This window comes from Salminus brasiliensis, chromosome 18 (genome assembly GCF_030463535.1).
Source record: "Salminus brasiliensis chromosome 18, fSalBra1.hap2, whole genome shotgun sequence".
NCBI classification, from domain to species: domain Eukaryota; kingdom Metazoa; phylum Chordata; class Actinopteri; order Characiformes; family Bryconidae; genus Salminus; species Salminus brasiliensis.
In genome coordinates this window covers 11,732,181-11,757,261 of record NC_132895.1, presented here as the reverse complement: position 1 = coordinate 11,757,261, position 25,081 = coordinate 11,732,181, and the positions used below count along the sequence as shown (strand labels likewise).

General features: G+C 40.6%; 2 protein-coding genes across 2 annotated transcripts in view; one reads left to right on the top strand and one right to left on the bottom strand.

Annotated features, from left to right (window-relative positions):
* LOC140539625 (dual specificity testis-specific protein kinase 2) overlaps positions 1-7,622 on the top strand; it is a 38,777-nt gene extending 31,155 nt beyond the window's left edge. Inside the window, exons 8-10 of the mRNA XM_072662368.1 lie at positions 1,165-1,248; positions 4,276-4,362; positions 6,448-7,622. Coding sequence (XP_072518469.1) covers positions 1,165-1,248; positions 4,276-4,362; positions 6,448-6,549 — 273 coding nt within the window. The 3' untranslated portion in view covers positions 6,550-7,622. The remainder of the gene's footprint in view (positions 1-1,164; positions 1,249-4,275; positions 4,363-6,447) is intronic.
* Positions 7,623-15,927: 8,305 nt separating this feature from the next.
* The window catches only part of nsmfa (NMDA receptor synaptonuclear signaling and neuronal migration factor a), a 47,784-nt gene continuing 38,630 nt past the window's right edge, over positions 15,928-25,081 (bottom strand). Inside the window, exon 15 of the mRNA XM_072661559.1 lies at positions 15,928-23,042. Coding sequence (XP_072517660.1) covers positions 22,945-23,042 — 98 coding nt within the window. The 3' untranslated portion in view covers positions 15,928-22,944. The remainder of the gene's footprint in view (positions 23,043-25,081) is intronic.

The window sequence follows — 25,081 nt, the reverse complement described above, 5'->3', positions numbered from 1 at the left end:
ATCTCATTTGATCTTGATTTGAACAATATTGAGAGATGGGGTAATCTAACTAAACTCATACAACTGATTTTGAAAAAGATTTTATTTACAGCAACGGTTTCCTTTTTGCACAACTTCCATCACAATCAAACATGTGATGTCATTTTAGGATTGTTAAAGACGTCTCTGCATTTTGTGGTCTGTGCTTGGGCTGAACTTGCTAGGAGGGTCTAACCTGCCCATGTTGGAAGTTGCTGCACTTATAAAGTATTTTCCAGACAGTGCAAGAGCTAATCACCCTTCCTAGATTTCCTAGACTCATCTGCATCTACAGCCTACTTTCTGAAGGCCTCTGAAAGCACATCAGGAGCACGCCAAACTAAATGCATTATATGAAAATTCATTTTTTCATATTTTTTGCTCGTGGGCTCCCCCTACAGTCAGGACGTGTAATTCACCCTTTCAAGCTCCATCTAATGGACGCACTTAAAACTTAACATTTCTGGACATGCTGAAATGTCAACTCAGCTAGTGTCCTTCTGAGATTACTTCCCATCATGCTCCTGGTGGAAACTTTTGAACAATGGAGCAGAAACAGAAGCAGTTTTAGGCCACAGCTGCCCTTGTGTGTGTTGTAGTTTGCTTGAGAAAAAATACACCACGGACGCCACAGAATGACCCTGGCCACATCACAATGAGCATGAACCAAGATGTTATAGCGTGATATTAATAAATGAGAAACAGGCAGATTACCTGACCACCTTACACCAAACAACCGAGATTTAAATCACATGGTTCAGTGCAGGAAGTGAATTCATATGTTTTGCAGTAGATTTATTTCTTTTTTATTAAACTTGTATTCTGATCTGTTTCCAAAGTCACGTTTGAGATGGTCTGTTATTACAGTGTTTAGCTGATACTCTCTCTATTATCTTAACAGGGTCTTAGCACTGTAGCGCTTCCTGGAAACTCATCGGAAACTTATCTCTGGGTTCTTAGTAGACTGTATGTAATTTGTGGTTCTAGCTGTGATGCTGATGAATCAGTTAGTGGTCATCAGGCACCAGGCTGTGATTGAAGAACACCCAGTCTGTACTATGTGTATCTCAGGAATTAGGTCAGCATTCTGCTTGTGTTCTGATGGCTTGTTCTGACCTCAGTGATTTGCTTCCTCTGAAACCCCAGGTGGATGTCTTCTCTTTCGGAATAATGCTGTGTGAGATACTGGCAAGAATTCCTGCTGACCCAGAGGTGCTGCCTCGAACACGGGTAAATACATCTCACAGACAAGCGCAGATGCGCGCACACACACACACGCAATGGAGAGAACAAATTAGTCTCTCGTTTCTTGCTGACCTGGTGTTTGTATATTTCTGGACAATGATTTATTGCAGCTGATGGATGAAGGAGCAACAGTTTCACTTAAAGTTACCACAGAATGCATTTGTTCAGTATTTTAAGTTGTTGGTTGTATAAACAGTAAATATGTGACTTTGAAAAAAACATGTTATTCTGCCTCAGATTGAAACACGCTGATTTTGCTTTTAGGTGGAAAAAGTGATGAGCTCTGCTTTTAATGGCTGGTTTACGGCACCACAGCAGCTCACAGGAGCCACACTGCATAGCATAGTATAGCATAGCTTGGATTTTAGCACTATGAGAAGAACACTGTAGTTATTTTCTGAATCTTTCTAGACAGTATTGCTGTCCTCTCTGCCTCAATAGTAGCCAGTCAGCTGGTGTTAGCTTTTAGCCTGGCACCTGCTCATTTCTCCAGGTTTTGTTTCCCTTCCCCCTTCTGGAGTTAGCCCAATCTGAGGTAGTCTAAGTTGTTTTCAAGGGAACGGATTTTGGAGAGAACGGATGTTAAAAGCCAGTCAGCTAGTGTTAGCTTTTAACCTAGCACAGATCTCACTGCCATCCCTGGCTTTATCATCCTCGCCTTGCCGGGTTTGAGTTAGCCTTTTGTGGACAGCGGCACAGGAAAACACCAATATTACAATAAATACAAATTACTGGAAATGTTTGGTTAATCATTTCCAGTCCTTTCCAGACCTCTCCTTGCCCAGTATTAATATTCAATCAATACCTCGTTTATCTGATCAGTGCTTCATTCAGTTGGAGCAGCTGGTGTATTTGGACAAATCAAGTCAGTGACTGGGGGCATTGAGGAGGAATCTGGAAGCCTGTGTTATTCCAACTGTCCAACTTGATTAAAGCATGACATTCCTGTTATTTTGAACTGTACACTCCTACAAAGGGTTTTTTGAGCATTTGCCATAGAAGAACCATTTTTTGTTTCATAAAGAACAATTTTTGTAAAAGAATTATGTTTGAAGAACCTTTAAAGTATAGAAGGCTTTTATCCCCCGATGCTATCTCTGTCTCGAGTCTATTAATGCTGACTAATCTTTGTGTTTCTATAAATAATACAACTCCACAACTTAGGGAAGATGTGTTAATACACAAAAGATAAACACCAGTAAACTCACTGTTTTTAGCATCTGTTTCTATAATCAGACTAAATTCTAATCTTATTTACTTTGTTTGAAGCAGCATTTAAAACAGCTGTTTTAAACTCTATAGTGTTTAATGTCTTACAATCCAGTTTGACTGATCTACCGAACCATTAGGCTCCTGGTTCCTTTACAGCTCCGCGGTCACATCGCTAAGTGTGTGTGTGCATTCACATTGGCATCATCTTCCTCCTCGGTTCTGAATGCAACGTTCAGAACTGGTTTAGAACCAAAGAAAGGAGCGTGGCTCTCTCACTGGTAGAACAGCATTTCCACCACAGTTTGGTTTCTAACCAGGCGTAATTAAAGGTAAAAAAGGGGTGGGAGGAACAGTATATCTCCCCAAATGGAGATAATGGAATGGAAAGTCAGTGCACATCTACAACCAAACTGGGTGGTTTTAGTAGAGTGACGAAAATGGCAGAAAATAGACAAACATTTAATGGAAGAGCGAAAAGTTAAAATCCTCTGACAGATGAACTAAAACACTCTTTACCTGCTGCTCTGTGAGCCGTTTGTTGTTTACAACTAACTTACTTCCTAAAATTTTCTTCTTCCATGAACTTCCACCTTGAATAATGCAGCAGTTCTGTTCTGCTGTTGAATGTACACAATGTAACTGTGGAGCAATTTAAGGTAGAATGGAGAGTTAGAATTAGAAGACTGTAGTTTTTTCGTTTTGGCAGCTGGTAACTGGTAATGTCACCGCACTTATCAGTTGAAATAAAGCTCTGTTTTGTTTTGCTCACCGAAATAAGGTCACCTATGAACTGTCTAGGGTAGTTCATAGATGAAAAATGAGAAAATGCATCATGCCTAATAATGGAGACTAAAGGAAGCCAGATGGCAAAAGCGAATACCCGGTCCATTAAATATGCCTGGATCAGCCCCTCATTTTGTGTCACTGGATCGGATCGGGGCATCCATACTTTAAAGCTTTATAAAGAAGTCAGCATGAAGGTTTACCAATTTCAAGATTCTTCATACTCACAGCTCTTTTACTAAAAGTAGTTCTTTATCAAACCAAAAATGGTTCTTCTATGGCATCTCTCAAAGAAACTTTTGTAGCACCTTTATTTTTAAGAGTGTATTTATGTTTATTTGTCTGTATACTAATGATATATGACATAATTTAGTAATTTAGTATTAATTTTATTGGTCTATTCATCCTCATTCACTCAATGCACAAGCTTTCTTGATTTTTCAAGAAACAAAAATGACGTTTTTAATTTTAATAAAACGGCAATGATAGAGACATTGTTCCTCTACTGTACCAGAGCCAGTGAAGGGAAGGTTAGAGAGGGCAACTGGCTCCTCACATGCAATAATGTAGCCTTTTATGCATCATTAGGACTGATAGACAGTCTGGTGAAGAGACAGATCTCATCTAGATTAAGGGAATTATCTTAGGGGTATTTCCATTAATCAGTAGTGATATATTCACCGCATTGTATCCATCACCATATGAATTAATGACATTTCTGTCACCCTTCATCATCACTGTAAGTGCTGAAGCAGCTTCTCAGGGCATAGAGTAGATATATAGTGTCCAGTGTGTGTGTGGTCACTAAAGCTGCTGTTAGCACATTAGCACACACACACAGTAACGATACTATTGATGGACTTTCATCCCTTGCTTGATGGGATGGTGATAATGTACTTTCTAAGGTTTGGTTGTGTTAGTGTGTGTACCTCCTTGTGCATAGCAATGTGTTAACACTAGTGAGTGTGTGAGTGTAAACAGTTGAGTAATGCGAGTGTCCTGCTGCTCCCCCTGCAGGACTATGGGCTGGATGTTGAAGCGTTCAGCGGGCTGGTGCAGGGCTGTCCACAGCGGGTGCTCAAGCTGTCTGCCAACTGCTGCCTGGTAAGTAGGAGAAACAGCAGGGAGGCGTTAATATTGAATTGTTAATATTGTTTTAAAAAAAGGGATTTTATGGAATTGTTTTGTGCAGAATATTGTACTCTGATGTTAAAGCAATCTAAGTTTGATGCTTATGGTTGTTTTGGCCTTTTTTAATTATTTTATATTGTATTATTTTAAAATATTTTATTTTATTATTGTTTTTGTATACTTACACAATTTACATATTTATATATTTACAATTTATTATTTAAAACAGGTTGGTTTCCACAAACCTGCCTATATTCATTTATCCATTACCCTTATTTATGTACACATACAGCATGCACAAGACTAAGCTGTTTTCCAATTTATGTTTATAGAAGAAACAATATATAGATATAAATGTAGTGTGTTCTGTTAAAACAAACACAGAGAGCAGGTCCCAGTATGTTCATGATAAAACTAATAAACATTATTTTCCTCCAGGTTCTGAAATATAAGTGCATCATTAATCTCATACTTTATGTAGTGTAATTAGCTATATAAAAAGCTAAATAGCATTTATATTCCATTTGTACTTTAGTAGGGATGTTCTATGCTGAGGATGAGCCAATACTAATCTGATCTTTGTGTTTGTATAAAGAATACAGTCACAGAGTTTAGATAAGATGAGCTGCTGATTCATATGTTCAGCTAAATCTATTTACACCAGATTTCATCCTGAACACTGTGAATCGGAACTGGATTGGGAATAAAATTGAAGATACATTTTTTGGGGATTTTATTTATATACTCCAGTAGGGTTGGGTAATGTGACAAATACATATTCATTAATTCAATGAATTCATTATCAAATATTCTTTATCTATTATCACAATATGTCAGATTTTGTGCTCCTACTGTAGTGTATATACATTGGCTCTGCGGGTATTTATAGATCTAAAGGAATGGTATGGAGTCGAGAGACAATATGGTGAGGCCCATGGGTTAGCCTTAAATGGGAGAGCATGAACCATTCCCAGGCCTAATTTGGTAAAGCCATACATGAACTGAACAAACATAGTATGTGACAATTGATTTACACCCCTCATGGAGCTAAACAGTGACATCCTATATATGGAAATAGTGCAACAATACATGACCTGTAGAAGGGTATAAAATGTGAGATGCTCCTCTGTCTAGGGAGGAAGAGCAGAGGGGCACTGAGAATTGGCAGGCTCTCTCCACACTGTACTTTTGAATAAAATGTTTCATCATTGCAATTGAAAGACAGTGGTCACGAGTCTCCTTTCAAGAAGAAGTCCTTCCAAGAACACCACGACACTACCAAAAATGGTTCTATGTATATAATAAATAGCAAATGTAATATGTATAAAGAAAATAGTAAGTAAGCAGGGAAAATCACATACATTTAGCTTTTGGGTGTTTTAAGACACAGCAGTAAAGTGCTTTTCGTGTTGTCTTAAGGACCTTCCTTATATCTCAAGCAATGTGTACTTTTCCTTTAGACTAGAGTAGGATGGCTTAATTCTAACACTAGGCCTTTGCAAGTTATTCCAGGAGAAATGGCAGGGTACAGAACCACCTCTGAGCATGAATCAACCTGATGTCGTTCTTTGCAAAGTGACCGCTGCAGAAATGAATGCGGGATTGCTCTGTCGTAGTGTATATTTATAGGTAAAGCTGCCTAAACAAAACAGCTAGATATTATAAAAGCATAATATAAATAAAAAGCTCCCAGCAGAAGAATAGGAAGGATATATTCATAGCCTAAATGACTGTGTCAGAGAAGTAAGACAAGGTATTAGAAGCGAAAAGAAATCATTTATTTATTTTTTTTACACTAAACTCTCAAGAAAGTCATAACTATAATTGACAGACAACTTAGCAGAGCTTGACAGAACACCGACAATCACCTCTACCCTTCAGATAGCCTGGATCCCTTTAGATCTTAGCATGTGCTTGGTTATACATTAACGAAAACCCAGGTATGGCTGATTTTATTTAGAGCACTGGCTCTGAGCTACACAGTAAAATGCCATAAAGCTGGACTGTGCCAATCTGAAATGTTCCACATTCACCGAAAGAGCACTCCTTTCCTTTCAGATGGACGCATTTCGGCGACCATCGTTCTCAGAGCTGCTGGACGAGCTGGAGGACATAGCAGAGAGCCTGGAGCCACCAGATTCTCTTCTGACCACAGGGTGAGGGCAGCAACCTCAGGCCTTCGACCTGCATCTCCAGCCTGAAGGACTTGATGGAGCTGCCTGCCTGTATGTGCCTGTAGTGGTGGACCATGACAAGGGTATCATGGTCAGAGGAACATCTCCTTAAAATCTGACCAGTGAAAGTCTTACATTCTAAAGCTATGAACGCCATGCCTGCTGTGAATGTGTGGCCCAGGCCCTGGTTCAGCTTTCACTTTCTACTTTCCTTTGTGAAACCTTTCTTCTGGGGGGGGCCCTCTTATAGTGATGGTGGACTTCATTTAAAGACCAAATTAAGTGACCAACCCCTGATTCCTCATGTTTGTGGAAGCCAGGCTATTCTAGGTTTACCCCTAGTGTAATTTAACCTCCACTGGAATTAAGCTTAATCTTTGCAGAGGTTGCACAGTAATATGGAGCAAATTACCCTTACACATTCTTTTACTGTAGTGCTTAAAAGAGGCACACAGTGTATCCCCAACGGAGGAGAATATTGGGTATAAAGTTGTACAGAGGAGGTGTGAGGTGACCTGTGTGAGAGAGGTGTGTTAATGTGTGTGAATGGGTGAGCTATTTTTCTACTTTTTCATATTGCATTTAAATCCCCTAGGAAGCTTCCACTTGAGAACAGTTGCTCTCCTTTAGCGGCATCCTATTTGTTCTGGATTATCCACCAATCAGCAGATACATCAGTGTAGTTTTCTGTGAAGACCACTGTACTGCATGCATTGGAGGACTTTCAGTAAGATCTGGAACCAGCTTGACGAACAGATGTCACAGCTTCCTGTAAACCCTTGTCTACAGGTGAAGGAAGCAGTTAGTCTGGCATTGGAATCAACGTTCTCTCAGGATTTGAAGATCTTCGACATGTGAATATTCTTTTACATTTGTTAGTCCTTCTGTTTGTACATAGATTTGTATTAGTCTGTCTCAGAATGTCATCGTTTAGTCTTGCACTTCTAAACTAGAGTCTATTTTGTTTACTGTATCAAATCAAGCTGTTTATATTCCTAATTCTGATTGTTTGTAGGGTGTTTGACATTGGTAGATTGGGAAATAAAGATCTTAAAGTCATGGGGTGTGTTAATTAACCTTATACAGCACACACACACACACACACACAATTTGCTTTGATAGTATGGCACGATGTAAGGTTCTACTGTGCATATGTGCCACTATGTAGTTCTATAACAGACTGTAGTCTGTCTGTTTCTCTGCATACTTTGTTACCCTCTTTTCACCCTGTTCTTTAATAGTCAGGACCACACGGGACCACCACTTAGCAGGTATTATGGGTGGGTGGTGGGTCATTCTCAGCACTGCAGTGACACTGACATGGTGGTGGTGTGTTAGTAGTGTGTGTTGCGCTGGTACGAATAGATCAGACACAGCAGTGCTGATGGAGTGTTTAAACACCAGACATATCCAGCCAATCCTGTGACCACTGATGAAGGACTAAAGGATGACCAACACAGACTGTGCAGCAACAGATGAGCTTCTCTTCCTTTGCCTTTACATCTACAAGGTGGACCAATCAGCTTTTGGTTGTTTTACAGCAATAACACTGAACCTAAAACACAGCATAACTGCTCAGATGCCAAATTGGCCTATAGGCCTCAGTTCCGAGGTGAGATGAGGACGCTTAAGGAACAAGAGTTTGATTTGTAGAGGATTTTGATTAAGGCCGTGTGTGAGTGGAGCTGTAGTCATTTGATTTCGGTATGCTGTCTCAACTCTGTTTTGCTGCCCTAATACCGGAGCTCACAACACTGGCTGTGTTTTGCCTGTAATTGAAGTTTCTATGAGGCCACAGATACACTGTTCTGTCGATGGCACGCATCTGGAGATAGATTGGAGCCGCTGAACCCCATAGGATGAGAGTCATGGGCTGGGTGACATGAGCGTCAGTTAATTGATGACTGTGGAGCAGAAAAATCAATTTGGAGGCCATCAGCAGGGCAAAACCCACAGCGAAAACACTGTCATAAAAACAGCTACGAGTTATGATCACTGTATTTACGATGGGAGGAAAACAAGACGAGCATTTCATTTAAGAAGCATATGACAAAGATACCTGTCTTTTCTTAACATGAGTGTAATTAAGTTGTGCAATGTGTGCAATTAACTTTAGTAATGAAAATATCTCATAAAATGCAAATGTTGCTTGTCATAGGCTTGTTAAAGGGGAGCAGAACGAAAGATAGAGCGCCCTCTACACATGGTAGGAGAAGCAAATATGCGCAAGATTTTACTAAACCTGTCAGTTTGGACCAGCTTTTAATGTGTTCTGTGTACCATATCAAATGGATGTGTATTTAGGTGTATTTTGGCTTCTGTAGTATTAGTATGACAACCTGCTACATGGAGTTAATTTTGTGCTAAACAAATAAATAAGAAACTGTTTTTCTGCATTTAAAATTTAACAAAATGTTGTGGAAAATGTGGAAAAGGATTGTGTGTAGATGCATTCACTCATTTCTTGCCCGAATGCTTTCACTGCAATCGAATTTAACTCCAGTTGAAGAGGCTTGTGTTCGGTAGGTGTGTAATAAGGTGTAGCCCAGTTATACACATATGTATGGCCATGATTGATTTCTTCTAAAGGGGATTCTCAATACAAGTTCAGACTGGTGTACTTGGTAGTACTGACTTGGCAAGTTAGACCTGTAGTACAAACTCCCAGGAACAGTAGGACGCTGTACGGTAATGTTGCAATTGGAACAGCAGTGTGGTGTGTAATGCATTCTGGGATATTTGCCTGTGCCAAATCCACGCAAGTCACATCCTGATGCATCCTCGGCGGAACAAGAACACATCCGGGCATTTGAACTATACTTGGCTAGATGTGAACTTGTGAATGGAGCTGTACTTGGGCTGCAAGTGATGACATTCACAAGTCCAGAATCGGCCTATGTCGCTAGCCCCTCATTGGTTACTTCAGTCAGTCGTTTTACCAAATTAACTGTTATATCAGCACATCGACTGGTTATCAGCATAATGATGTGGAACTGTGTTTCCACAGATTCAGCTGGAAGAGTCAGGAGGCTGGATCCTTCGATTTTGGATTTGTTTCCCATGCATACACAAGCACAGCTTGGTCATCAGCCTCTCAAATGTTCTCAAAGGTTAAAGGTAAAGGTGCACGTATTTGTCACAGTACTATATACAGCAAAAAAACAGAGCGGTGGGCAGCCAACTCCAGCGCTCGGGGAGCAGAGAGGGTGAAGGGCCTTGCTCAAGGGCCCAACAATGGCAGCTTGCTGAACCCAGGTATCAAACCTACAACCCTGTCATCAATAGCCTGGAGCTCTAACCGCTGAGAGACACTGATCAAGGGAGGGAGCAAGAAGAGGGGGGCAAGGTGAATGGTGAGGCTGAATGATGAAGAGAGAGGGATACTGTGAAGGGAATTAGTGAATGGGGAGACGATTGGTGAATGAGGAAAAATTTCCCCACAACCAATAAGCTGTTGCAGCCAATATACATAAAGTCTGGAATGTAGATGAAGCCACATGTGAGAGGACATGCACTTTATCTCAGTGCATGCTAGATCAAGACATCGGCTGGGGTTTTATATTCTAAAATGTGAGTATAACCATGTTTATCGCTTTAAAGGAGGAAAGCTCAGTGACAGATGAGTTTGCTTATTAATTTCACTGCCCCTTTTTATTGCACGGGTATGAAACCAGAGCTTTTGCAGAAGAGCTAAATGGGACATCAGTACTGTGTTTTGAAGCCTAGGTTATTACTTCACTCTATTTGAAAATGGCATGTTCTGCAGTACTATAAACACTGCAGCTTTGTGTGGCTCAGAACAGGGTTGTTAATGGCCATTTCTGTTTTCCTGAGGCGAAACAATTCTGGAAAACTGCATGAACACTCACCCCCTCCCCTCTTACTGGGTCTCGTGTGACACGTGTGGGTTCAGATTCCTGTATCAGCAGGCAGATTGTGCTGATCACACACACACACACACTATGTTTAATTGTTTACTGGGGGACTGCTGGAATAAAGGTGGATAAAAAACAGCTCAGCAGTGTAAGAAAGTGCAAACCTTTGCAGATACTATGGTGTTTCTTTTCTTAACTCAATCATTCTCCCTGTTTTCTTCGCTCTCACCTGGTTTGCTAATCTGAAATAAGAGCAGCTGTGATCGCGAAAAAGAAAGAAAAGGCAGAGACAGTAGGTGGAGAGTGGTGTTGGATACTGGAATATTTTGATTGTTCCACTGGGAAACTGTATTTACTAGTTACATATACCTGGTAAATCACTGCTGTCCAATGAAAACGATGCATCTCCATTTTTAGTTTTCTCTGGCATTTGAACCCCCAGTCTGGACAAATAGATCACTTGAAATGCTCTAAAATTGCTTTTAGAAACTCTTATTTTATATTAACTTTATTGTTTGTCAGTGACCTCTGCTGTTAGGCCCCCGGGCCCGCAGGCTCACCTAACGACTTTTGTTTTGTGATTCAGTTCATGTATGTATCGGTTCAGTGTTCAGTTCAAGTTCATTCACGTCAAGTGTGTTTGATTCAGTTCCTTTGTGTTCATGGATTTGGTGGTTTTGTACTGTTTAATTGCTTCATGCATTTCACATGAGGCTGGGGTTTCTTAAGGGGCTCCCACAATCGACTCGATGCAGAGAATTAAACTAAACGCTTTGGATTTGATGGTCACGGGCCTAGAACCTAGAGGTCGTCAGAGAGGTTGCCCCCCCTAATCTGGATAGCGTTAGTAATACCGTTCATGGGTGAGCCCCATTACCAGGTCTCCTAGCTCCTAGTTTCCCAAGCGCCTGACGAGCGCAGCCTTAGTTCCCCTGTGTTTCTCCTGTTGGTTTTAGTTGTCATTTCTCATCCCGGTCCTTCCCTTACTGCTAGCTTAGCTCCCGGAGGCCCACCAGCCTCAGGTGTGTGTTGTTTTGCCCCTTTGTCTAGTCACGGTTGTGTTTGGTTTTTTCATTTTTGCCCTGTACTTGCTGCTTGGTTCTGTTAATAAATTTTCTTGCATTAGACCATCTCTGAGAGTGTTCACCCCTCTGTCTGACCTAGCCCGTCATGACAAAAACATTGTGTCGCCTTTATTTAAGCGTGTAAACGATACCTCATACCTTAATCATACCTTTTGCTTTAGTTTTATTATTGAAAACTCATTGACTGAAAGTGTCTGTTAAGCATTTATTCTAATTAACTGACTAACTAATAAACTCACTCACTGTTGAGTGAATAGTTTTAAGCTATGTTTGTGACATGGCTCTCCACTACCCTGCTGCCCGCTGTCCTGCTCTGGGGCCTCACATTGATTCAGCCTCACCTCACTGCATGACTATGCTTGTGACTATTTGGCTTTTATGGCTTAACAGCACATTTGACATATTCCCTAAATTCAGTGTTGTTTTATTGTGCTATCCAGTGTCAGCCAGAGGAGGATGGGGTTCCCCTTTTGAATAATGCGTCCTCAAGGTTTCTTCCTCTGGATCTGAGGGAGTTTTTCCACTGTTGCTGATGGCTTGCCGTTGTGAAAAGTACAATATAAATGCATTTTTATGGAATTGATCTTTTCTGTGTTTTACAAACCTTTATATTTCTGGTCTGCCCTGATTGACCTGTACTTAACTGGACTGTGCAGTTTTTGCAGCATCTACTCACACTGTCCCCTGGGTGGCAGGGGAAGTGGCTTCATCAGCCAAATCACAGATGGCAAAAATGGAGGAAATTAGACCATTATACAAAATGTTGGCAAGGTCAATGTGCCCAAACCTCTCAACTTGCATTACTTGCATCTGCATCTTCATGTGTGTGAGTAAAACTAGCAATCTAGAGACTGATTAAAGGGTTAAAGCCCACTGTATACTACAGCCTTGGTTTAAAGCCTGCTTTATCCAGATAATGCCAGGCGTGCAGATCCCTGTGTGTCCCTCAGCTCGCGGTCCTGTGTGTGTGATGCCAGGGGGAGGCCTCAGAGCGCTGCAGTGAGTTGTTCACCTTGGCGGGCTAGGCCAGCGGCTGGCTGCTGACGGCCTGTCACAGCTCACCGTCTGTCTTCCGGGAGACCGGCAGTGCCCAGAGATTTATCACCTTATCACTGCTCTCACTTTCACGATACAGCTGGCTCAGTGCCAGTTTAGACAGACAGAGGGGGTAGTTCTCTGTTCTCTATTCCTGGGCTCCTGTGGCCACTTGCATAAAACATCAGAAATATTTAGATTAAGCTAAATACTTAAAGGATAAACTTACAGCCCAGATAAGAACTGTATTACCATACTCTTCCTGATTACTATTGATTTTACTGATTGATCAGTTCCTGTACTTGAAGAAACACTTCCTGTTGAAGTTAGCTGGCACTTGCTTCAATATCTGTCCCTTGGCCTCTATGAAGTGTCATGGTTTAACCCTTTAAAGGTACGAATCACCGTTATTTCAATGTAATCTCTGTCGGCTGTGACTGTAGCTTACCATAAATAATATATCTTATATGCTTTTCTCCATTTATTAAGAGGACAGTAGGACACTCTAACAGAAGGATCTACCCATTGTCTTCTACTAGTTAGTACTCGTTCTTAGTCAACAGATTTCAACTTTGTGCAGGAAAGCACGTCCAGCTTATTCTTCATGGCAATCGGATGTATGGCGTAGATGTGGCAAATAGAGTGGCTAGAAAATCATCAAAGTACATGAAGTTTTCCTCTGAGCTAAGGGTTATACTTACATGCTCAGCAGCACTGTATTATAGAACTGTCACAGTGATGAAAGGTGAAGAAATCTAAAACTCTATTTGCCCCTAAGAGTTTTTTTTCCCCCACCAAGTATTTCCCTGAAGTCAGGGTGGTATGCTGGCGCAGCAGGGAGTGTGTGTGTGTGCGCTGTACAGCTTTAGGGGCCTGAGGTTCAATCCTTGCTCCGGTCGGTCTGTGCAGAGTTTGGTTTGTTCTCCCAGTGTCCTTGTGGATTTTGTACTCAAGTTACCTCCCACCTCCTGAAAACACATGGTGGGTGAATTGGCAATGCTGTAACTTTGATGTAGCATGTGTACACTCTTGATGGTTTAAACTACACTGTTCACATAGAGAATATGCTTCAGAAACAGCCAGTTTGGAATGATCTGTGCTTTTTTACATTAGCTGTCTATTCAGTCTAGAGCAGGTTACCTCACTTGTTCACACTATAAGGAGTGTTTCAGACCAATCAGAACACAGGTAATATATATATATATATATAAAGGTGCAGTTAAACAGCCTGGAAGGATTCTAAAGGATAAAGAGAGGATGGAAACTTTGAAGTTTTTGTAAAAATCTATTATATTGTAGATACATAAACATACAGAAATGCCATCTGGAAAAATCCAATGTACAAGTAGTGTGAGAAAAAATGGGTGTGTGGTACCCTAAGAAGAACTGGCGCCCTGTCCAGGGAGTCATGGTTTGTCAGGCGTGACGTACTCGTAGGATATTATTTAATAAAGGAAAACAAACAGAAGAAACATGCTACAAACCAAACACGATGATATGAAACCAAACTGAAACGGAAAAAGCAAATATAGACACTTAAACTACCAAACTAAACAGACAGGCCAAGCCTACAAACCATAAACTGGCATGAACACAAACACAGGGCCATGCCCATTTTAACACGCACAAGAGGGGACAAGGCACGACTGAAACTAAGGGGCACTTGTATAGAGGATAACGAGGAACACCTGGGAGTAACAAGGAGGTGTGGTTACAAAGGAGACACTGGTGGAAACACTAATGGACAGGCATGGCTAGGACAGACAAGACACAACCAGTGCTTGGGAGCACATGGCAACACAAAACAGAGCAGGCATGTCACAGGGTGTATTCTTGTATTGCGCCCAATGATTGTGTGTGGGCTTGAAATGGGTATGAAAATAAGTCATTCACTCACAGTAAAAAACTGAAATATTAGTCTAAAAATCCACTTAATGTTTTGTACAAGCGACCACTCATCTACCCAGCAGCTGCCTGCTTCTCTACAACGATGCACATCAAAAGCTTTGGTATTGGTATTATTACATAATAAGCCTTACACATATTTCCAACACTAATGAAGCTCATTATCTTTAATGAGCATTGGCTCATTAAAGAGCCTCTTTCCACCCCAAAATTTAGCCTCAGAAAATAAGCAGCAATTTCAATTAGGCATGCAGATTCTGTGGCTGTGTTGAGTCCTCAGCGGTACTGTGGTTAGGGCTGCGCGTATCTCGTATTCAAGGAGCCTGTTTATTTCATAGTTCCAGTTTTTAAATTAGAACTCCGACCCAAGAACATTCCCGGCATGAGATGAGCTTATCTCTTCTGAGGGACCCTTGCTGCAGCTCTGATTGATGTTAGCTCTCGATGCACCAGGCCTCTCACTGAGCTCAGCTTGATAATTCATTGAAGCTTGTTTACAAGAAACATTTTCTGTGGGCCTTGGCACCACACAGTGGTTAATTCCGCCATTCTGAATGCAGATTTGCCATTGTCTGCTATGGCTTCACACATCATGAGGAAAAGGTATAAAATAAGGGAGGAAAAGAGAGAGAGCAAGGCAAAACTGACAAGAATAAGATCTTCAAGAATGCAGCCTTAAAGAGCCAATATAATAGAAATCTGGATTCCATTCACTTGCTTTTATATATATATATATATATATATATATATATATATATATATATATATCCCAAGGATTGATTAATGGCTAAGAGGTTGGTATTACCTTTAAGAGGTTAGTATCTTTATCAAGTAGCTTTATCAACTCAGCACAGGCATCCCATAAATCAACTCCTGCTAGCACAGGTCTCCCAAGGATTCATGTACAGTTTAGAGGTTGGTCTTCCTTTAAAGTACAATCTTGTTAAATTATGACTGCTTTATTTATTCTTGATTTATTTGTTTGTTTATTGTATTTATTTTAATGTAATGCTTTTATTTATATATATATATATATATATATTTTTTTTTTTTGATGTCTTTGTATTCTTCTGTGTTTATGTACTTGCCATAGTGTGTGAAAGCTGCTATACAACTTGCTTTGCCTATTTTTGTATATTTGTCACATTAAAATGTTCATCCAAATAACTTTTTACTATAAGATAAAGATAACATGTAAGCACACATTGCAGCTCTTTAGGATTTTTTCTGGAGCCTTTTGGAACCTCCTGGATAAGTTGTAGAAGTGCTCTTGCTGAATTCTTTGTAGACTGGCCGCTCCTAGGACGGTTCACCACTATAAAATTCACACAAGTATAATTCTGTATGTGGGAAAAAAAAAAACAATATACAAGAAAATATCAGATATGGGCCCTTAAATTTAAGTCCCTGAACACACACACACTCACACACACAGAAACAGACGAATAAGAACAAGTTGGTTGATTTTTGATTGAAACTGAACATTTTACTAGAAAAAAAGCATTAGAAACATTATGCACCTGTCCAGTGCCAGCATGGTAGAATGTCTCACATTCAAATGCTATTAGTACTGCAACTGCAATCATCACACTCCACTTTAATCCCCAGTACACTGATGAACAGTTATACAATGCAGTGAGCAAGACACAAGTATGCTGTTGTGATTTATTTCGAAAGAGAGAACCAACACCACCAGATACAGTATATCCGTTAAAGCAGCTCATATCTACAATATCTATCTCCTAAAAAAAGAAAAAGTGATGCTGAATGAAAAATGAATCAGTGGTCTTGGACGGTACTCTTTTCTTCAATTAAGAGGCTTAGAGAATTTGTTCTGATTAGTCCATTTGAAGAAGAAACCAGACACTGAATATTCATCCTGGTCCTGCTCTCCAATCATATCTGCTAAGAAACACAATCTGCTGTGAGATGAAGAGAGAATGGAGCCCCCTCCCGCCCCCCAACATGCTGAGATCCATCAATCACCTCCTAATTAACCCAATCAACACCGGACCAGCTGTGCTGCTGTTGATCTCCATCCCCACATGACTGGATCCCGCAGAGAGAAGGACCAGATATGGATAGGAGACTGCACTGGACTTTAAAGCAGTCCAGAAGGGCATCTGGACAAAAATGACTGTCCATGGAAATCAACCATGTGCTACAAATTGACCAAAAAAGAGTATTCCATTAAACCTTTAGAGCTGAGACTTTTTTTAGTCAGCACTTTAGAAGGTCTGGTCACTGGTAACTACTGTGAAACAGAAATGTGAGTTTTGTAGGCTAGATCTTGTGAGCTAGTCTGAAGCACAAAGCTTGGTTCTCCTGGGCACCCCTGTCCAGCCAACATCCAGCATGGATGTCTTCAGTTCCATCTCCAGCTCACCTAATTTACCACCATTAAGCACTGGTTTAGCAAACCAGCTGTTGGATGATAACTATAAATAATACTAGACTCTCATAAGCAGAGCTCTGGGGATAATATTAGTGTTTTACTGAGCAAATAAACACTTCTGCCTAGGTAAGCAGCTTTTATTTGGATTTTTCACAGCTGCCTAAAACGTGCACAGTTCTGGGGGTTTAGAGGTTTTAAAGAAGAACTGAAAATATTTAATGGCTTGTGTGAAAAATGGTAAAACCCCAAGCTGTTCTGTCTCTTCATTCAACTATTTTACCCATAGCAAAAATGATCTTATAGATTTTATTTAATTCTGTCACCACCGGTCAAAAACTTCCATCCTACAACGCCCCTGCAGGCAGTACACAGATGTTACTACAGTGTGTGCCATACAGTGTGCAAGGAACCAGTAAAATAAGGAAAAAAGAAACATAGTAACACAGTTCAGAACACTTAGTCTTGTATAACACTGGTTTTGTGACTAAATAGTCAATTCATCTCAAAAAATAAAAGTGCTATTCATATAGTAAATATTTCACAAATCTTCTGTGTAGTTGCTGTGAAAAAACAAACAAACAAACAAAACAGATGTGGATCAGACTGATTTGATCAAATCAAATCCAAAAAAAAACACCAAATCTATTAGAAAAAAGAGCAGACGCTATCAGAGCAACAGTACTGAAGCAGCAAAGCAATCACCAGGATGCTTTGTTAATAGAGTTTATTATTTAAGCCTGCTTTAATATTCTGGTTAATGAGAGAGTTTACTATCAAGACTACAAAGATTCACCATTCAAGCAATGCACATATTACAACCACTGCCCTCCTCTCCAGGAAGGGAAAGAGAAAAAGAAAGTTTAACCAAAACAAAAACAGGGAGGAAAAAAATAAACTACATGAATGAATTACATGAAAATTCAGATAGAATGTAAACAAATGTCACGTATATTGCTACATCAGCAGAGAGTTTCAAACAGGAAATGTGTTCCCACATGACACCTTTTACACTCCCACAATAGTGCCACACCACAAAAGGCCAGAACACACCGACCAAACAAACACCAAAAAACACACAACTGTCTAGAGCCAAATTCACAAAAGTGTCCTAAGAAAGATTTTTTGCTTGGATGTTTTGTTTTCTTCATAAACGTCATGCTTAGAATGAGGTATTTTAAAAATGATTTAAAAAATGTTTAATATTCTTAAATATTTTATCAACCAAGATTCACACTCATTTTAGACTTAAAAATAAGGTCAGTCTCTAAAAATGTACTTAGTAGAATTCATTTAAAATGAATGTAACAGTACTTTAAGAAGAATCTTCACTTTTAACACCTTACGCTCTGTGACGTATTGCACTCTAATGATTACTAATCTGCAACTACGTGCAAAGCAATGCTAACCTTCTGGGTTGTTCCCAAGTTATAACAATGGGCAAAAAATCCTGCCACAGTTTCCAAAGTTTCCAAGGAGAATTTTTTCCCTTGTTGTCGGTTTCCTCCACCGTCTTTTCTTAGTTCTGGTTTACTGAAAATTTGCTAGTTCAGACTTAATGTTGATATGGGAGGAGGCGGGGAGACTGGAGAACCAAAGTTGTGCGGGAGTTCTTGTGGCTTCTGATTTGTGGTAGAAGGCCAGACCCCCCTCTGATAGTTGGAGCTGAAAAGTGACGGGGTGGTGGAGGGTTGTGAAGACATTGCCATAGACACATGAACAAGGTACTTATGAACATGAACATGGTATTTATAGTTAGTTATAGATGTTAGATTGGGAAGAGGAGCTTTAGGCACGTTCATACCTAGGTTCCTCTCAATGTTTCTCTCTCGATTTGAGGGAGGTTTTCTTTGCCACTGTTGCCACAAGCTTGCTCAAAAGAGGCTCGGCGCCGGATTGCTGTTAATAAGCTGCTTTAAAACCATTCTTATGATCTTCTTAGTGTTTGTTTTAGAATACTAAACTATTTGAGGTTGTTCTTAGGAAAGCTCTGTGAATCTGGCCCGTGGTTGATGTGTCATACCTGTTTGATTTGGGAGAGTCTAGAAAATTGTAGATTGCTCTCTGCTCATTCTCTCCGGGTCATTTGGCTTCTCTGTTCTACATCTAGAAATTCAAGGGGCGACTTTAAACATCAGCACGTTGGTCGGTGTGCTCTGGCTGGCAGAGGATGGCAGCATTCTGCATCTACGTCACTTTTTGCTTAATTTCAGTGTGCACATGTTTGGATTGAGTGCAGATGACCTAAACGTGAGCTGACCACGTTTACATGACATTTACATTCATGGCATTTGGCTGGCGTTCTTATCCATCTTAATCCTGTTAGACAGGTGGATGAATGTGGAGTTAGAAGTCTAGCCCAAGGACTCTCATTAGTGTAGGGTGGTGTGCTTGCTTGGCTGGGGAATTAAACTGTAGCCAACCACAAATGTTTTCTTCTGTAGCAAATGCTGCAGGAAATTACTTGGAAAAATGATGGTGCTCCATTCAATATTTTTGGGATGAGTTGGGGTTCCACAAGGACCTCTCCTGTTCAGTGTATATATCCTTCTCCTTGGACATATTTTATATCACTTCAAACATGACTTTCAACGTTATGCTGATGACACCCAGATTTACCTCAGTACCAAATCCATCAAAGATCCTTACCCACCTAGAGGCCTGATTATCAAAAATCAAAAACGGAATGAATCATAACCGAATCAGTCTCTCAGTCTCTGCATTGATGATGTAGCTGTTTGGCCTTGTCCAATGATCCGAAATCTGGGTGTCATCTTTGATTCAACTTTTTCATTCAATGTCCAAATCAACTCAGTAGTTAATATCTCCAAAATCAGACCATCCCTCTTGCACTCTTATCCATGCAGCTCTTCCTCCATTCACAAGCTCCAGCTGGTCCAGAACTCTGATGCCTGTTGCTGCTCACATCATCACATTACACCCGCTCTCCAACAGGTCTACTGGCGCCCAGTTAAATTAAAAATTCTACTACTTACCTAAAAAGCCCTTAACAATTGTGCTCCCTCTCACCTGTCTGATCTTCTTCTTCCATACAAGCCCTCAAGCTTATTTAGGTCTTCTACAGCTGGACTACTCACTGTACCTCCATCTAACCTCCAAGGCTTTGGTAACCATGCCTTTTCTAGATTTGCTCTCTTCCACCTCTGGTCAAACACCATACCTCAAAGTCTATCTTTCCACACCAAGCCTAAACTGCTTCTCCTGTAGGTCTCCTCCATCCTCCATGACATTCTGCATATATTTGTATTATTGTCTGTGATGCTCTGTGTACTGATCACTATAAGCATCTTTGGATAAAAAAAAATGCTTAATAAGAATAAATTATTATTATTAATTGTTGTTTTTTTTTACCCTGCCTTACAGTCGCATTTCATATGGGCAACTCAGTGTTATCTACTGAGTCCTATGCTTTTTAGGCTGAATGGGAAATGGGCCAGTGTTCTATAAAACTTTAGCAACAGTAACTACCTAGTAGTGTATTTGTGGAAGGAGCATTTAAAGGGCAGCTGCTTGTATTCACTGCTAAGCTCCACTTTCAGTGTGTGTTTCTCATCTGTCCAGGCCATTCGCCTAGAAATCAAGGCTACAGGCAGGACACTGTCAGACTGGTCCCAACTGCAGGCATCTGTTCATTTCCGAGGTGACCAGATTTCACATAAACGTTTTTTCCACAACTGAATGTTCCTGTTACTATGATAGCGACTGTACACACACACTTACACACAGACACTCGCCCTCCCACCTCTCTATTTGTCACTCATACACACTCCAGCCTTGCAGACTCCAAGCACTAGTCACAGATGGCTCCAAAATGGTTCAAATTGCTGGAGGATCAGGCCAATTCATTAAGTGTCTGTTTCCTAGCTGCCCAGTAGACTGCCGGGGAGAGGGATGGACGATACTAGATTCACTGCCCCGCGTGAAGCTTTCAGCAGGCAGGGAGAGAAAAAACCCCAGCAGCAACTACATGCATTTTATTAAGCATATTCTTAACATTTACACACTTCAATTAAATTCTAAAAGGATGTGATATGTGTTGTTTTTTTGTTTTTGGCTCATTCACAGTGATGCCCCCCCTACATCGCAGATGAACCAACACTTACTGAGGAACCCCTCACTGTCGCCATTGCTGCTACGCACCTATATTTAATTATCTTATCAGAATTGTACTTTCTATGTCAGGAATTATTCACTTCCAGTCCTGAAGGGTCACAGTGTGGTGACTTCCATGTTCACACACACCTAGTAAACCATGGCAGTTTACAGTTGGGAAATTACGAATTAAGAATTCCAGATCACTATGCCAGCATAGTACACCTTACTCTTCTCTAATCCTCTGGAATCACCATTATAACGTCAGTTACTAACGTTCTCTATAAACGTATATGACCAACAATTTCCACATCTCTCTGTTAATACATCCAGGATGGCACAAGTGCACACTCCACATTTTCAAAAAAAATAATACAATTTAATCACACCTACATCAACATCTGGGAAGGTGTTAAGCCTTAAACTTTTTCTGCTTTCAAACGCATTATGGGCTCATGCATAAAATGTAACTGTAATTAATGACTGTAGTAAAAACACCAGCTCTTTAGAACCACCCATTATTTCACTAATGTTCACTAAGACAGACTGCAATGTCACTGGATGAAACACCTGCAATCAATGATGAGGTGTGTCCCAAAACTTTTGTCCATATAGTGTATCATCAATAGGGTATCAGTAGCTGCACTATGCAGTCTCAGCCACTCAAGAGCACAACTTCACAGGATCTCTATTTCCAGGACATTTCTAGCAGTTTTTTATGAAGCATGGGAAGCTCCATGGAAGCTCATTCCCACTTAATACACTGAAAACAAACCCTTCCCGTCTCTCACAAACCTACGACCCCACAGCTGAAGTCAGACTAATTATGAGACATGCTTCCAGAAGTTTCCATAAGCTCCTGAAATCCATGGTTCTGAGTGCACTCAACATTCGTTCCCCTTGAAAGCCTTGCAGCACTGCCTTACAACGGCAGACACTTCCATTTCCCTAAGCTGGCCCATGAAGATAGAGTTAGTGTTCCTGATAAATATCATATCTAAGCTATGAGGTCCAAAACTGTCACTTCAGGTCCCAGTGGAGGTCAGCAGCAGTCTGACTGGCCTCCACTATGGCACACCAAGGTCCTGATTTTAGGTCCTATTGGCTTTGTTTCCACTAAGCTTGACTAGAACTCAGTTAAAACGATATGCATCTGTATATATGAGGACATATATCTGGCGAGAGGAAAGAGAAGAGTTGGAAAATGGGGGAAACATATTCCAAGTTTGGCTAGAAGGAATCTCTGGCATCTTCTGCAGCGAATTCAGAAAGGGTTACAAGTCAGCGGAGTATACATTCTTCACACAAAATACCGAACAAGGACTCTCAAACACATCTGGACAGAGGATTAATGAACATATTCATTAATGGCTAAAACCTGAGTTATCCAAAGTAGTTCATTAGAAAGACCACGACGACAAACATCAAAAAAATAAATTATGTACCACCAACATTTAGATTATTTGCATGACTATAGCTACACAATATATTAATGAGATGTATGTACATCTATATATTAGTGGTATTAATTATCCTTATGTCTACATTGTACTTTCGAAAAAGGTTCGAAAAACAGCCTGATCGTAGACAGAAGACCTTTGCTGTCTGAAGCACGCTTGTCTCGGGGAGAGCGTAGTGAAATAGATATATGTTACATAGAAAAACAGAACAGTCTGCCTCCATTTGTCTGCATCGCCGCCAAAGACAGATTTCACACCCTCTCGTCCTTCTTTTTTTTGCTTACTCGGACAGGAAATGCTGTCTTTGGCACAAGCCCACTCCAGTCTCTGAGCTCTGCAGAGAGTCCGCGTCCTGCTGGAACGGCTCAAGTTCTCGAGGGGAGAGTCGAAACACACGATGGCTAACTCACACAACCTGTGGCACTTCATCCTCCTCCTGTACCTCCAGTTCCTGTCCTCCTTTATGAGAGCTGGTGGGATGGAGTGTTTCCCGGGGGGGTGCGGAGCTGCTCTGCGTCACAACAGATCCTCGTAGTCCAGCAGCTTCGAGTGCTGTCGTGTCTTCCATAGCCGGTAGAGACGGAAGTCGAAGTACATCTCAATCATTTCCTTTCCTGTGACAGAAAGAGTTCAAGCGGATATGCCTTAATGCATGGCTGACTGAAGGTGGCTTTACGTTTTCTGATTAAAGCTGTGTCAGCTCTGTTACAGTCATGGGAGAAAATGAAAAAAGGACCCTTCATAAAAATCTTTGTCTTTTTAAACATATTTAAACATATGAAAGAGATGGAGGTACTAAACACACTGAAACACTGAAGACGTATTTAAAAATCATTTGTAAAATAGAACTCCTAGCCACATAAAAATGGAAGTGTAAACACACCCAAGACTCAAGACTCATTTGAACCAGACACAAATCTGATCACGCAATCCAGTTTAGGAGGTGGTCTGAGAGTTACATGCTAAATTGTGGTCACATTGGCCTTGTAAAATGGGCGTGGCCACGAGTAGGGTCAGAAATCAACGGTGTAAAAAGTCCTCCATTTTGGCTCAGCTTTGGTTCGGCTTTCACAATCAAAACTACTAAAAAAAACCCAGAAGAAAAGAGACTCCTTCTGATCCCACCTCCCAACTGACTACGTAATACCGCAAGAAAATGTATCATAATATCTCCTGTTTTGAAACCGCAACAATCAGCGCTTCCTCCATGTTGGCTCAGGCAGACTAGAGACAGTACAGAGCACGTTATAGCTCACACAGCTACAGCAGCAGTGGTATTGCTCAGGGACAAAAATATGCGTATGGAATTTTACCAAAGTTAAACTCCACACAAAAATTTGCAGGCAAAATTTCAATAATGAGTGAATTTGCATATTCCATCCAACACATCAATCAGATTTCAGTCTGACTAACCAGAGACACATATGACTACCCAGTGCTTGAGGCTAAAATCAGGACACAATCCAGATACCAGTCACATATGAAGTGACCAGGTGTAAACAGGGTCTTTGTTTGGTTTGCTCTTGATTGTTGAAGTGGGTAGTGTCACGCTAGCGAAATCCAAAGAGCTCTGTGAGGCCTTCAGATAGAAGACTGGTCAGGCTTACATCAGGGACATGGAGCATTGGGGGGAGATTTTATAATTGTTAAACTGAAACTGGTAAAGGTAATCCTAAACAACCCACAAAGCCTAATGAAGACCTGTGTGCTTGTTCCAGGGTGCAGCCTTTGTTTATATTTATTCAAAACTTGAGCTGTTACCAAATCGCTTCTCTCACCAACAGCTGGCCACCTTAAGGGTATGTTGCTAAAATACAAACACAAAAGAAAGTGTATGCAGAACTAGGCTTGTTCTGAGCCCCAAAGCAATCCAATTGTTTACTAAACTGAAAACAATGTCCCACGTTTCGAATACATAATTCCCCCTCTAACCAGTATAGCTCTCGTTCTGTGGGTGTTCGAGTACTCAATCTTTGGTGTGTAGCTTGAAGGTGGGCGAAACAGTCTGTTTCCACACCAAAACCATATCAACAATCTGGCTGGTCGCCGCTCAGCTCATCTGCCCAAAGTTTGTCCAGGAGGAGAGACAGAGACGAGTAAGCAGGGTGTGCAACTGCGCTGCGAAGTGTCAGTTCTACAAGACAACTCACATTATAGCACGTAACTATTTGGATACTTTTGATGTCAATGATCAACAAAAAGTACACAAACTTTTCATGGAAAATGTCACAGTGTGGGTAAATCTCATGAAACATCCATCAATATTTTAGTGCCATCAGGCAGATAACCATCATGCAGATAAACAGAATTCATATTATTTAGTGGATCCATCTGAGCTCTGTTAGTAAACTTTAAATTTTAAAGCAAGCCTATCATCACTAATATTCTACACATCTGCACTGTCCATTTCTCCAAAATGGTGACTTTACAGGAGAAAGCCAAAATAACTCTAAACAGAAATGTAAGTGATTTAAAAAAAAAAAAAGTTGGGTTTGTTTTATATTTTCTATATTACAAATATTTATCTAAAAATACAAAGAGACAGTACAACTGGATGTTTTAGACACATAGCCAGACCAAAGAAACTGTATATACTAAAAGTATATTGGACTGAAATCATATACAACACCTTTAACAGTCATTGGATGTTTTT